At 36.2% G+C, this 13,187-nt stretch overlaps 5 protein-coding genes across 8 annotated transcripts; 3 read left to right on the forward strand and 2 right to left on the reverse strand.

The window, feature by feature from the left end:
• Positions 1-286: 286 nt before the first annotated feature.
• LOC123203704 lies at positions 287-1,504 on the forward strand. 2 transcript variants are annotated; one of them, XM_044620152.1, is made up of 3 exons: positions 287-454; positions 558-842; positions 929-1,504. In XM_044620152.1, the coding sequence occupies exons 2-3, from the start codon at positions 669-671 to the stop codon at positions 1,397-1,399; spliced, it is 645 nt and encodes a 214-aa protein (XP_044476087.1). In that variant the 5' UTR covers positions 287-454; positions 558-668; the 3' UTR covers positions 1,400-1,504. The 2 variants fall into 2 exon arrangements, with proteins under 2 accessions (XP_044476087.1, XP_044476089.1); XM_044620154.1 differs by lacking the exon at positions 287-454 and having other exon boundaries at positions 473-842.
• A 151-nt stretch (positions 1,505-1,655) lies between these two features.
• LOC123203703 (succinate dehydrogenase subunit 5, mitochondrial-like) lies at positions 1,656-4,727 on the reverse strand. 3 transcript variants are annotated; one of them, XM_044620151.1, is made up of 4 exons: positions 4,411-4,727; positions 3,317-3,597; positions 3,045-3,230; positions 1,656-1,847 (listed from the first exon to the last, which is right to left on the reverse strand). In XM_044620151.1, exons 1-4 carry the CDS (start codon positions 4,574-4,576, stop codon positions 1,791-1,793), a joined length of 690 nt encoding a protein of 229 aa, XP_044476086.1. In that variant the 5' UTR covers positions 4,577-4,727; the 3' UTR covers positions 1,656-1,790. The 3 variants fall into 3 exon arrangements, with proteins under 3 accessions (XP_044476086.1, XP_044476085.1, XP_044476084.1); XM_044620150.1 differs by lacking the exon at positions 1,656-1,847 and adding an exon at positions 2,454-2,965; XM_044620149.1 differs by lacking the exon at positions 1,656-1,847 and adding an exon at positions 2,454-2,980.
• Positions 4,728-6,029: 1,302 nt separating this feature from the next.
• LOC123203041 (probable carboxylesterase 2) lies at positions 6,030-7,279 on the forward strand. Its single transcript, XM_044619196.1, has one exon. The coding sequence runs from the start codon at positions 6,057-6,059 to the stop codon at positions 7,155-7,157; it is 1,101 nt and encodes a 366-aa protein (XP_044475131.1). The 5' UTR covers positions 6,030-6,056; the 3' UTR covers positions 7,158-7,279.
• A 40-nt stretch (positions 7,280-7,319) lies between these two features.
• LOC123203042 (probable carboxylesterase 2) lies at positions 7,320-8,821 on the forward strand. Its single transcript, XM_044619197.1, has one exon. The coding sequence runs from the start codon at positions 7,572-7,574 to the stop codon at positions 8,661-8,663; it is 1,092 nt and encodes a 363-aa protein (XP_044475132.1). The 5' UTR covers positions 7,320-7,571; the 3' UTR covers positions 8,664-8,821.
• Positions 8,822-8,951: 130 nt separating this feature from the next.
• Positions 8,952-12,585, reverse strand: LOC123203043 (26S proteasome non-ATPase regulatory subunit 14 homolog). The gene is made up of 6 exons (XM_044619198.1): positions 12,378-12,585; positions 11,788-11,965; positions 11,140-11,221; positions 10,154-10,330; positions 9,910-10,077; positions 8,952-9,308 (listed from the first exon to the last, which is right to left on the reverse strand). Exons 1-6 carry the CDS (start codon positions 12,517-12,519, stop codon positions 9,117-9,119), a joined length of 939 nt encoding a protein of 312 aa, XP_044475133.1. The 5' UTR covers positions 12,520-12,585; the 3' UTR covers positions 8,952-9,116.
• Positions 12,586-13,187: the final 602 nt, after the last annotated feature.

A 13,187-nucleotide genomic window follows, 5' to 3' on the forward strand; every position in this document is an offset into this window, starting at 1 on the left:
TAATTATAATAGAATTTTCTTTTTTACAATTTAACAAATGAAACTCTGAATTTAATGATTTGTCTTACAATTACTATATCATGTAAGTAAAAGTTTAATCGTTATATATTGACAACAGTTTTAAACTTATATCCTTTTTGTTGTTTAGATACCTGTTTTTCCCATCCAAAGTACTTCTTACAAGCAAAAGTTCTTTAATATTTTTAAAGGTCGGTGCTACTGTGTTCCTGTGAGGTTTTAATTAACAGTTTAAAGCGGTTCCAAAAGTGCTGCACTGCACTATCTCATTATGATTCTTGGAAAATCATCTCCATTCCACTTGCACTTGAATGCCACCATGTCAACTTTACTGGGAAAAGTTACAATGGGTGGGTTGTTGATGCGAGGAATAGAGACAAAGGAGATAAAAACAGTTGCTTCCTCATCATATTACTAGAGTCTTGGAATAACTAGGGTAAGTAGAATGATCTTTTCAATTTATCTGCACAAAAATGTTTTCAGAATTGAATTCGATTGCTAGTGTTTTAATGGAGTTCATCAAATTTTGTCCCACCTAGTATTGTTAGGTACCATGTCTTAGTTCTTCATGACTTCAACTTCAAGTGTAAACTATCAATCCATTATAAATACCGCTCTAGAGTCCATTTGAATTGCATATGTGAACTGCAATGAGTGCCTTTTACCATGAAGAGCCACCAGAGGACTCCAAGAGATGCAAACTCCTTGCCATGGTTTTGAAGAATGTGTGTTCAAATTGCCAGTGCCACAGTGACAGTGGACGCCTCTCACTTTCGAGCCCAGTGGAGGAGTTTCAAACAACCGACTTCAATCAAGAACAGGAAGTACTCACCATTTTCACTAGCAAACTTGATTTCTAGCTTCTGTTTTTCAGTGCAAAATTATGAGTGTTTCTTTGGGTTTACAACAGGTGGTGGTTTCAGAAATCCGAAGTCGGGCGATGGAGAAGTTGAGACGCAAGTCTAGTCCCGTGACTGATAGCTTAGCCTGGGTCGTTTCACCAAGAAGCAGAGAATTGTACTTAAAGGCACATCAACAAAAAGATGATGAAGATGAAGAAGATGAAGAAGATGGAAGAGATGAATTCTTTTCTGTTGGGAGTAGCTTCCCTTGCTATTCAAGTGCTGTTAGCAGAGAAGCATATTACCCAGTTAAGACAAACTTCTCTTGCTGCAGTCCAGGCTTGAAAGGGTTTGATTTTCAAGAGTTTCAAAAGCTTGATTTTCAGGATCTCCAGAGGTCTATAATACAAGAACTGTGTTTATGTGAAGGATGGCCGTTCGGCCTCTGCAGGAGAGCTGTGTTACTACCACCTCTACCCAAATCGCCATCTGAATCTTGGTCATGGCATAAAGGCACTAAAATTGCTAAATTTCCTTGACTTTAGAATATCTATTTTCCTTTTCTTTTGGTTTCTTGTGTTCATCAATGGATGCAGACCCACTTGCTTAAGAATAATGAAGAGCCTAAATAGGGAATTCAGGCAGCCAGATGTCTCATTCTTTAGTCATCATTATAACCGAAAAAAAAAACACACAAATTAGCCATTTTATTCAGATTTGCTAACTGTTGTCAAAAATAAAATAAATTTAGGGGTATGCTAAAAAACGTGCAAACAAAATGTTTCCAAGCCAAATAAAAACATGAAAAAGCACAATTTTATTACTTGCAGCTAAAAGAGGCTCCAAGAGAAAATGACCTGTCTCTCACTATCCAAAACCATGTTGCAGACACAAGAACGTCACAATTACAATTAACCTTTCAACTCTGGGCTAAGCTCTTTGCTCCACATATGACCCAGAAAGACCAGATGTCCCAAGTACAGTAACCTGAAATAAGAAGTTTGATAAAGGTTAGAAGGGTTTACAAAGCAATTTGCGTTGCAGCCAGAGTTCACTAACACATGCGCATGAACCATATAGACTTCCATGAATTCTCATAGTTTAACAGCATTGTATGATCAATGCCAAACCCAAAAACACATTTGCAGAAATGAAACTTTAAAATGGGAACTCTCTTCTAAGTTTCCTCTCATTTTTATGGAACAGGAAAAAAGGGAGGGATGTAACTTGTGCAAATTGTTCTAAGTTGATATAAGCAAAGAGCAAACGCCAAGTATACTTTGACCTAAAAGACCTTTAGTTGGTTTCTCAGAAATAATCATGGGTTTATTTAAATTAATAAATGGGTTGTTATGACATGAAGCCTCTTGTGGGACATAGAAAATGACATAAGTGCTATGAAACACAAAAATTGCCTAAATTCATGTGCAGATGTTGCAGACCTGTAGAATAGCAAATTCAGACTTGTAGAGCAGAAGATTCAGACCTGTAGAACAGAGAATTCCAGCTGAAGAATGCCTCCAGATCACTCAAGACAACAGATCTCTCACAAGAAAAGTGTCAAAATAAGATCCACAACTTTCAGAATATAAATTCAACAAACAAATTGTAATTCAATACTTAATGAAAAGGGAAATAACATCATCAATTCCAGTAGCAATTACAACATCTAATTACAGAAATTAAAACAATCAATGCAATAACAATCTGATTAATCAAAGCAACAGAACAGCAACAAATAAAAGGACACAGCAACAAAACACTAAAACAATTGAGCTAACAAAGAGCTCCTAAGAATTTAATCAAAACTGGAAAGTCTTCTTCGCACCGTCTCTTCTCTTCATACTCGTATTTATAGGCAGCCTTTCCCTTCCACTTTCCTCATGGCTGCCTAATTTCTTGCTCAATCTTCTGCACACGTTGGCCTCATTCCCACTAACCCATTTCCTTCCAAATGACCAAGGCCACTTCCAGCCACTTGTTGCACTTTCTCCACTTCCAGCATTTCATCTGAATTTTCCAGAATACCCTCATCAGCCTTGCATCTCATGACACTTCCAGCTGGATCATCTTGTGGGCTGCTCTTCTGGGTTTTTCTTTTGGGCCTGCAAATATAAACTCTGGAAATGAGGCTTCCATCAGCAGAAATCTTATGTCAGAATAACACCATGATCATGATAATACCTTTCCCCACTCAGAACCAAGACCACTGCATCTCATCTTTAAGAAAATCATCTTAGACCCCAAGTCCGTCCCCACCATCTTCTGCAAATAGGATTCTTCGGGACCAAATGCATCCAGATAGGTAGAGTAGCTTTGATAAACTGTACTGACTGAATTGGACAAATCATCTGGCAAGGGTTTTACATCCTACATGAAGTTCAAATCATTAAACCAAACAGAATATTGAGGCAGAAAAAGAAAACCAGTCAATAATCCCATACAAACCATATTACCGCACCACTCATCCCAATACTATTGTCAATTTCCATTTTAATATTCATAATAATCCCAGTGAACTCCTCAACTGCTTCAGCTGCACAGAGAGCAGTTTTCAAGACCTCCTGGCCAGCCTTGTCATCTGTGTCTTTTAACAAAGCCTTCTTCACATCATAGAGGACACTCTCAGGAATCTCATCCCAGCCTTCAGCCATCAAGTCCTTCAAAAAACGCTCAATTTCAGGATCTTTTATGTCAGGCATGTGTGCAACATCTTCACTGAAAGAGCAGGTGCATCCTAAGCGCATCATAAGAGGAAAGCAGCAGTCCGTGAATTTTACACCACTAGAACACGTTGATCATTTGACAACTATCACTCAACTACATAACTGTCAAAGGATAACTCTAGGACAAAAAACACAGGTAAATTAAGTTGCACCAATAGATCAAAAGCAACTATAGACAAATGTGCTCATGTACATAGTCATTAAACTACCATAATAGATATAACTCACAGATATTTATACATTCTTCCACAATATTTACAGTTCTATCAATCCAGCGAAAATCTCCTTAAAGGAAGGTCCAGCCCCTTGCGTAATACTCGCTATCCATTGAGGTATATTATATATTTAATCGATAAATAGCTTGATTGAGAAATCATAGAACACTGAAATAAAATCCCTCCAACAAATGCAACATAGCCAGCTCTTGCAAAAGACATAAGAAAAAAAATAAACTTACTCATCAATTTTTATAAGAAGAGAGAAAATTATAGTCATAGAGAGAACTGAGACTGCTTATAAGGATGGCCTAAATTGATGCGCTGACTAGACTAAAACTGATCAGTAATAAGGCCATAATTATTAAATGACATTGGTATCAGCTCTATCAATTATATTGCTCTACCATAAACGCAAAGACCGACCAAGCACACAAGTTTTTACTCTAGAAAGCCCATGGAAAAGCAAAAAAACACTATGCAAAGTACAAAACATAACAACTGATAATACCCAAACAAGAAGTCCGCCAGCAATATATATGAACAATGACATTTTAAACTTTATGTAAGATTTTGTCATGGTACTTAGATTGTGAGTTAAAGACGTACCTGAAGGAAGAGATTTGGAAGGAATTGAAACAGAAGGTGAGGATAAACCGAAAAGCGTTCGAGAAGATAACGACTGACGAACATGATGGTTATTGGCGGTGGCAATGATTGAAGATCTGAAAGAGGCTGCTCTGCATATAGATCTGACTGCACTCATCTTCTCCATTTATCACCTCCTTTATGATTGGGCTTTGAGCCTAAGATAACAATATTTGAAGCAGTGCGGCTACGGAGGCTGACTGCTTTTGCGATTTTTCAAACAGTGCAGGACAGGCGGGATCGCATGGTGGGGGCTGCTGTGAGTTTTCAGTACACGGGGAATTTTCAAAATACATGACGCCCATGTGGGAGTTCTTAAACTTGTCACCGCACGTGGTGGGGCTTTCTAATTTTTTCCAACTGTGGAGTTTTCTAACATTTTCTAATTTATAGGGGCTAATTAAAAAGATTTTCACTTTATTTATTTATTTTTTGGTAACTACGGCCGTTTGTATTGGTTAGACGGATAAACCTAAGATTATAATTAAATTCACAACTACTGTATCAAGTGGATAAGGTTTTACAAGCATTATAAAAACTTGAAGTGGTCAAAGTTTCATAAGTATTATAAAAACTTGAATTCAAGTTTTTTCTTTAGAAGTTCTAATACTTTATTAGTTTTATTAACTTTTGGGATTCATTATATTTTTACGTGTAATTTTCAATTTTTTTATCTGTTTTTCCGAATAAAGCATATGTTATGAAAATTAATCTATTTTTTTTTTTATGGAAAATGACCTCATGATACAAAATAAAATGCTATGAATTTGAACAGAATCGGACCATAAATTTGAATTATAAATTCAAACTATAAATTTTAGTAGAATTACGTCGTAAATTCAAACAACCAATTCGAGCTATAAATTCAAGCTAAATCAAATTGAATATCTCTTAACTTAAGTTCAGCTTAGTTTAAAAAACAAACTGAATCTTTTAACTTGAATTCAAAAATCAAGTAAAATCAACTTTTGATACTAAGTAGGTTCAGTTCAATCTAACCTTAATTGACAGATAAATTCCAAAATTTTATTAAATATCATAAGTAAAACTATACTCTAAAAAATTATAAAAAATTTGAAAAATACCAATTTATGCAAATAACTAAAAAAGATACAAAATTTAACAAATATTAATTTATCAAATAAAATAAAATATCAATTTACCCTCTGTATAATTAAATATCAAATAACATTATATTATATTATATAATATATATTTAATTCTCACATAGTCAAATATCTGATAACTTTTACGATATGCAATATCACTTCACCTCAGTCTGATCAAATTTTTAAGAACACCTCAAATTAACAAATATCAGTTGTAATATGTAGGATTAGAGTTGGCATAAACAAGATAGAGGACAATTTTATTATTAAGATGGGAATTTGGTCATATTTGTTTAATTACGTATCGATCCATGACACGTAAACACAATTAATTTTTATGTATCCTTAAAATATTTAATTTAATTAATATTTTATTATTAAATTTAAAAATAAAATATCTTAAAAATTATTAGATATAAATTATTATATATTTAATAAAATTTGATAAAATTAAACACGATAATTATTTAAGTCAAACCAGACGGCGGATGGAGAAGAATGCATGTACGAAGGATTGACATGTGCGGCCGCCACACACACAAGGACGAGCTCATCGAGAAATACAAACGAGAGGATGAGAAACAGGCTCCTCTAATAATCTCAAATACTTCTCTCATGGAGTCGTCTACCAAACCACAAATTCAATACGAATTTCTTCCATTGATTCGTGTTTACAAAAATGGTCATGTCGAAAGACTCCTCGGCACTGACTTTGTCCCTGCCGCAACATCAAACGGTTCTCTCACCGGAGTTTTATCTAAGGACATAATTATCAAGACTGAACCCAATATCTCTGCTCGTCTCTACCTCCCCAAAAGCATCAACACGAATCAAAAGCTCCCCCTTTTGGTGTACTTTCACGGCGGTGGCTTTTTCATCTCTTCACCTTTCACTTCCAAGTACAACAACTACCTCAACACTCTCGTCGCTGAAGCTAGTCTTATTGCTGTTTCTGTGAACTACCGGAAAGCTCCTGAGCATCCTATTCCTGCAGCATATGAAGACTCTTGGGAGGCTCTTACGTGGGTTGTTTCCCACTGTAATGGTGATGGACCCGAATCTTGGTTGAACGACCATGCTGACTTTGGAAGAGTGTTTTTATCTGGAGAAAGTGCTGGTGCGAATATTGCTCATAACATGGCTATATTTGCTGGACACCCTGAGTTTGGGCTCAGTGTACCGCTTTTAGGGGTTGCTTTAGTCCACCCGTATTTTTGGGGTTCGGATCCCATCGGAACAGAGACTGCAAATATGGAATCAAAGGCCGCCACAGATCGTTTGTGGCCACTTATCTGTCCGTTGAACCCGGATAATGATGACCCACGAGTCAACCCACTGTCTGCTGATGCTCCAAGTTTGGTGGCGCTGGGGTGTAAAAGGGTTTTAATTTGTGTGGCTGAGAATGATGTGTTGAAAGACAGAGGGTGGGCTTATTATCAAGAATTGAGCAGGTGTGGGTGGATGGGTGTTGCAGAGATTATGGAGACTGATGGAGAAGGCCATGGCTTTCATTTGTCTGACTTGCAAAATGAGAAAGCCAAAGACTTGATCCAGCGGTTGGCTGCTTTCTTCAACAGGGAAATGCCTCCTTTACTTTGATTATGGAATTTTCAGTGTAAAATTTTCTACTTACCTCCTCCACCGCAATCTTTCTAATGATTGTTCTATTATGAATAGAAAATACATCAAGAGCTATATCTAAAACGACATCTTAACAATCATTTACAAGTTTGGAAATCCTTTATTTGTTGCCCATTAATTGGAATAATTGGAGGGTAAATACAATTTCTTATTTCATGTAGGGATGTCGCCAAAGTTGACCATGAGAGTTGATATTTGGTCTATATTGGAGATCATTTAGATTATTCAGAAAATTTAGAATAATGTTGTTAGGTGATGACTTCACTTGCTTATTGAGATGAATTTAAAGCTATTGAATGTGAATATTTGAATAAACAACATCTGAGGTCTGGTTGATAGAATTTTAAAATTCAATAGAAAAATAGTGAAACAATGATCACCACCAACACTATAAGAAACAGCCAACTCTGTTTTTATGATCTCCACAGAGTCCACTTCGAAAGCTCCCTAATTTATCATAAAAGAAAATCATTTATTTCTTCTCCTTTCCCGAGTCAGAAAATGGCTGCTGCAGACAATCCTGTAGAGGTTTCAATTGATGTTTTTCCTTATCTTCGAGTTCTCAAAGATGGAGCCGTCCAGAGACTTGCAGCAACTGAAGTGGCTCCTGCAGGCTTGGATCCTGAAACTAACGTTTTATCCAGAGACATCATCATCATACCGGAAACCGGCGTCTCAGCCAGGATTTACCATCCCAACTCTGCAAAACCTGAAGAAAAGCTTCCCCTTGTGGTATACTTTCATGGAGGAGCTTTTATCACATCTTCAGTTGCCGATCCCAAATACCACGCAAGTCTCAACAATCTGGTTGCGGAGGCTGGTGTAGTTCTAGTCTCTGTCAACTACAGATTAGCTCCAGAATATCCTCTTCCTACTGCGTATGAGGACTCATGGGCTGCACTCGAGTGGGTGGCTTTACATGGTAAACATGAAGCTTGGCTTAAGGAATTTGCAGACTTTGGGCGTCTGTTTTTGGTGGGTGACAGTGCTGGTTCAAACATTTCACATCATTTGGCCTTGAGGCTCAAGAAATCAATGGTGGGTCGAGAGTTGAAGGTGCTTGGTATCGGCATGATCAATCCTTATTTCTGGGGACTGGATCTGATCGGAGTGGAGAAAACAGATCAGTTCAGGAGAAAAATGGTGGACAATTGGTGGTTGTTTGTTTGTCCGTCCGATAAAGGGTGTGATGATCCGTTCATTAACCCGTTTGCAGATGGAGCTCCGGATGTTGCAGGCTTGGCTTGTGAGAAACTACTTGTTATTGTTGCAGAGAAGGACATACTGAGAGATAGAGGGAAGCTTTATTATGAAAGATTGGTGAACAGTGATTGGCCAGGGAAAGCGGAGATTATGGAAGTAGAAGGAGAGGATCATGTTTTTCACATCTTTGACCCTACCACCCAGAAGGCTAGAAGTTTGATGAAATGTCTGGCTTCTTTCATCAATGCTCCTGTTGTGTGAAAACGCCACGGACGCTGGTAAAGGTAATTAGTGTGGAAAATAAGAGAAGTTGAAAGAAAGCTACCTTTTACAGGTAGACCGTTTAAGTAATATTTTCTAAACAATCCTGGATGATGTACTTTGTGAGAAGATTGTTAATGGATTTCTGTTTAATATGATCTGTGTTGTACCCGCACATAATAATTTATCTCACTCAATCATGTGATGACACATATACCTTGTATATAAAAAGCTAAGGGTGGGCATTAAATTTAAGATTGTTGGCTCATTGAACATCCATACAAGCGGTTGAAAACACCAAAAATCTATTTAAATCCATAAAGAAGACCAAAAGTTAAACAATTAAATTGTTTTTGCAGAGAAATTACATGCAAGAGAAAAACCATAACAAAATGTTCAGTTTAAGCATTGAATAAAAACTACATTTGGAGATATAGAACCAAGCAGCAAGTATCAAAATACAACCGTATCAAGCATGGTTCCCAAAGTCTGAACCATGTTAGAAGACATCAAGTTGGAGACATGTTCTTCAAGGTGCTTCTTGGCGTCTTGCCTTCCTACATTAGCAATTGCGAGCTTTTCTGGTGGCAACTCATCTTCCTCTTGAACTGCCTTGTTATATTTGATAGCCAAGTTAAGCATCTCCTGCACATACCAGTATAAAATAAATAAATAAAGATCACTTTAGTTTGATTATAACATATACAGTGTATTACCTATCCGCCAATTAAGATAGAACCTTCACATTTCAAATCCTGCTAAAAACTTTTAATGCTCACTCAACTACTTGGAAGTAATGGACCACATAGATAATGTCTATTACCTAATCATGCTTTAAAATATCACTAAACTAAATTATAAATAATGGAATTAATTATAATAATAGCAAAAATAACCATGACAATCCTTGTGGAGACCTATATAAGTAGTAGAATGGTACTTGTTAACCAATGACCAATAAATTGTTTTCTTTATAGTTCTTTGACAGGACTTGTGATTAGGCCAGCCCCATCAATTTTAATTTTTAACATTTAAAAACCCCTTTGCACTTTATACTACAACAAATAATTTAAACCAGTAAGTCAATAGTGTGTTCTGAGAAAATTCAATCTAACAAGAAGTTGGGGATGTCTGGCACCACATATTCAAGTAAAAATAAATTAATAATATGTACCACCAAGCTTATGGGGAAGAAACGACAAACAACCCTAGTACACTGTTAATGCTAGAAACAAGCTTTACTGACCTGAACAGTCTGTTCATTAGTTTTTGAATGTGTATCAAAACGACGAAGTGTCAACCCATCAGTCCATTTCTTCTTGTGGAGGTTAAGTAGCATCTTTTCCTCCAATTCATTCTTCCTGTAATTGATGGCTATTGAGTAGTAATGTCTGTTCAACCCATGAATCAATGCCTGACAACGAAAAGAAAAAACATAATAACTATTACATAAACATATAGTTATACAGAACCACTGATTAAGAACTCACTTGAATGGATGGCTTATTAAGATGTCCCAGGTTAGATGTTGTCTGTCGTGGTTCTTGGCCAAGCATCATTGTTTGTGGGTTAATCAAACGAAATGCATCTATTACAACCTTTCCTTTAACACTTTGAATTGGATCCACAACCACTGCAACAGCCCTTTGATTCAGAGCTTCAAAACTCTGTCCAAAATATTAGATGTCAGTAAACCATGTGACAGAACCAAACAAAAAAACAGAAAAAGAATAACAAAAAAATAGGCTTGATGCAAAAATTCCCAGAGAGAACTGCAAGCATCAGATTCATATAACTGAAACCCATCCAGAAGTGAATGAAGCAACAACCCTTCAAGTTATTTACAGAATTCTTCTATTACAAATTAAGATCCTTAATCACCATTCAGCACTAAAAGCAGTGGATACATTATCAATGCAAAGGATTCAACATTCAAATCATAAGTGCAAGAGAGTGCTTTTAGGAACAGTTTCCCTTTCTAGTCATCACTTAAAATCCCTAGTGAAACAACAATTCAATTTTTTTGCACTTGACTCATTCAGACAACATCCTCTTACAAAATGGACTTCATGGCCATCACTGCAGTAGAAAATATCTCCAATTATAAGTTTTCCAAGGAGAAGTTGTCATCCTTACTAAAATTAAAATAGTAAATAGGGTATTTTTGCATAAGTTTGTCTGGGCATGTTAAGAATCCAACTCTCCCTTTTGGTTTAAAATACAAAGCCCTAACATAAATTTCTTGCACCCCTTGATTGCATGGAAACTATTGTGGAAGTAAAATTGTGTCACCAGAAAACATGAAATGCAGTAGAATACACAAACCCATACAATAATATCTGTTTTTGTCTTGCCCACAGATCAGTTCCATTATGGCTATAAAACAACACAAAATATCATGCAAGAAAAAAAATATATAGCAAGAAGGAAACAAAACTTCTGGAGATTAAAGTGGAACATTAGGTCCAAGAAATACCTGTTGTGTGTTTATGTCTACACCAGAGAGCCAACAACCAAATCCAGGATGTGAATGATACCACCCTACCACCATCTCTGGCCTGCATTAACAATTGAATAGGCAATCCAACCGAAGTACATGAATAACAACACAAGGTAATGAACCAAGTTGTCATTTGTAGAAATACTATTCAGAAAACATGCCAATTCTAAACATCAAAATGCTTGATCAGCAGGATCCTAGCTCTCCACTTCAAATTTCACACCCAGAACATTGACATTCACCTTAAGGGAAAAATACTAACTGAAATGACGAGTGAACATATTATAGAAACATTTTGTGTACTCCAATAAAAAATTTAAATAAAAAAAAAAAACTACTTCCTTGATTTCTTTCACTATCACTTTCCTTAAAGAAAAATGTATAAACAAAAACAATGCCCAAAAACATTCCAGCAGGACATAAAACCGCAAAAAGCAGAACCAACCCCCATGACTAATAATTTAATCATATAGTTAGTCTGATTGAGTTTCTTGGTAAGTTTCAGCACCTACAGAAAACATCAAGATATATGCAGCATAATAAAGAACAATCACATATATCCAAGAAGCACATTCACTAAAATTAGAAACTCAACACAGTGAAATTGAATCAACAGATTGATACCTTCCAGTCTGCTTGAGCATATCAAGCATGTTAGTCTGAAACACATGGTCAACAGCTTCAACACTGACACCAGTACCACTTTGCGGCATTGCAAAGACATCAACAACACGAACTGTGTAGTCATCCACAAACTCCCCCAGCATCAAACCCATCACTTCCATGGGAACACCAGCTCTTCCTATATTCACACTCCGAAAATCAGAAAATAAAAAATCCTATATAGCCTCAATTAAAGTTTATAATCCATCATGAAACTCTTAATGGATTGAAGTAGAAAGATATGAAAACCATACATAACATCTCAATTACACATTAATCTAAGATATATCAACACAACCCGAAAACCTGTCCCAAAAATCCTAAATTTTACACATACAACTTATGATATCCATAAATTCCTTGAAAGAAAGACAAAGTATGAGTTGACCTTCAAAAACAATAACCGGAAGAATAAACATTAATCGTATAACCCTAATCCAGGCTCCATTTCAGCAACACAACAAAAAATTACAAGGAGACCTAAAATTAAAGAACTGGAACGCTCAAGTTTAAAAAGAAAGAAGAAAAGCAAATGTTAATTCAAATCTCACCGTGCTTGAGCATTTTGAGGAGTGCGAGTGAGGAGATGTAAACTTGCTCAGACGAATCGAGCGTTGGAGAGTCTGGCGGCGGATGACCCAACGCACCACCGGCACCAGCAAACATCCTCTGCAATCTTTCCATACCTGACATTTCGCAGCCACTTCTCTCGCCGGCCAAACAGAACTTTGGTTTTCTTTCGTAGCAAGACGACGGCCGATCCGATATTTAAACTCTTCGATGAGATTTTACAAATATACCCTTGTAGTTTTAAATAACTACAAACCGTGTAATGATTCGAAGTTTTGATAAACACGCAATACTTTAAGCCCAATTTCGAAGACCAACTTTTCTTATTTCTTTTCTGGGCCACGTGGTACTTTTGGGCTTAGTTCAGCCCAACTTGGTAAAAATAGGAAACCACCTTCACCCAAATTTGAGTAATAATAAATACTAGATTAATTTATTAATAAGTTAAAAATAGTTTTTATTCAAATCAAGTCATCAATTTGATGGAATCAAGAAAATGCGATCTTAATCTTCGCTCAAGTAATTTGTAATGTAATATATAGATACAATACAATTAAGGTTACATTTGAAATGAGTATTAATTTGAGAACGACCTCAATTGGAGGTCATCCCAAAATTGAATTTGAATTTAAATATTTAACTTGTCTCTTTTAGTCTCAAATTCAATCTATTTAATAAGTGGGTCAAATCCCATATGGGTTGATGTAGGAGGTAAAAAATGCCCTTGAAGCCTACTCAACTGCTCTTATTGGGCCGTAAGAGCCCAATAAAAGTTTCCGTTATATTTAAAA

This window comes from Mangifera indica, chromosome 19 (genome assembly GCF_011075055.1).
Source record: "Mangifera indica cultivar Alphonso chromosome 19, CATAS_Mindica_2.1, whole genome shotgun sequence".
Classification (NCBI taxonomy): domain Eukaryota; kingdom Viridiplantae; phylum Streptophyta; class Magnoliopsida; order Sapindales; family Anacardiaceae; genus Mangifera; species Mangifera indica.

Excerpts from the sequence above, each read along its gene's own strand:
- LOC123203704 (XM_044620152.1), top strand. The coding sequence starts at position 669 with ATGAGTGCCTTTTACCATGAAGAGCCACCAGAGGACTCCAAGAGATGC. Across the intron at positions 843-928 it reads ACTTCAATCAAGAACAGGAA|GTGGTGGTTTCAGAAATCCG; the intron begins GTACTCACCATT and ends GGTTTACAACAG.
- LOC123203703 (XM_044620151.1), bottom strand. The coding sequence starts at position 4,576 with ATGGAGAAGATGAGTGCAGTCAGATCTATATGCAGAGCAGCCTCTTTC. Across the intron at positions 3,598-4,410 it reads TTCCAAATCTCTTCCTTCAG|GATGCACCTGCTCTTTCAGT; the intron begins GTACGTCTTTAA and ends TGATGCGCTTAG. Across the intron at positions 1,848-3,044 it reads TTGGTTCTGAGTGGGGAAAG|GTTACTGTACTTGGGACATC; the intron begins GTATTATCATGA and ends TTCTTATTTCAG.
- LOC123203041 (XM_044619196.1), top strand. The coding sequence starts at position 6,057 with ATGCATGTACGAAGGATTGACATGTGCGGCCGCCACACACACAAGGAC.
- LOC123203042 (XM_044619197.1), top strand. The coding sequence starts at position 7,572 with ATGATCACCACCAACACTATAAGAAACAGCCAACTCTGTTTTTATGAT.
- LOC123203043 (XM_044619198.1), bottom strand. The coding sequence starts at position 12,519 with ATGTCAGGTATGGAAAGATTGCAGAGGATGTTTGCTGGTGCCGGTGGT. Across the intron at positions 10,331-11,139 it reads TAGACATAAACACACAACAG|AGTTTTGAAGCTCTGAATCA; the intron begins GTATTTCTTGGA and ends TATTTTGGACAG. Across the intron at positions 9,309-9,909 it reads CTAATGAACAGACTGTTCAG|GAGATGCTTAACTTGGCTAT; the intron begins GTCAGTAAAGCT and ends TGGTATGTGCAG.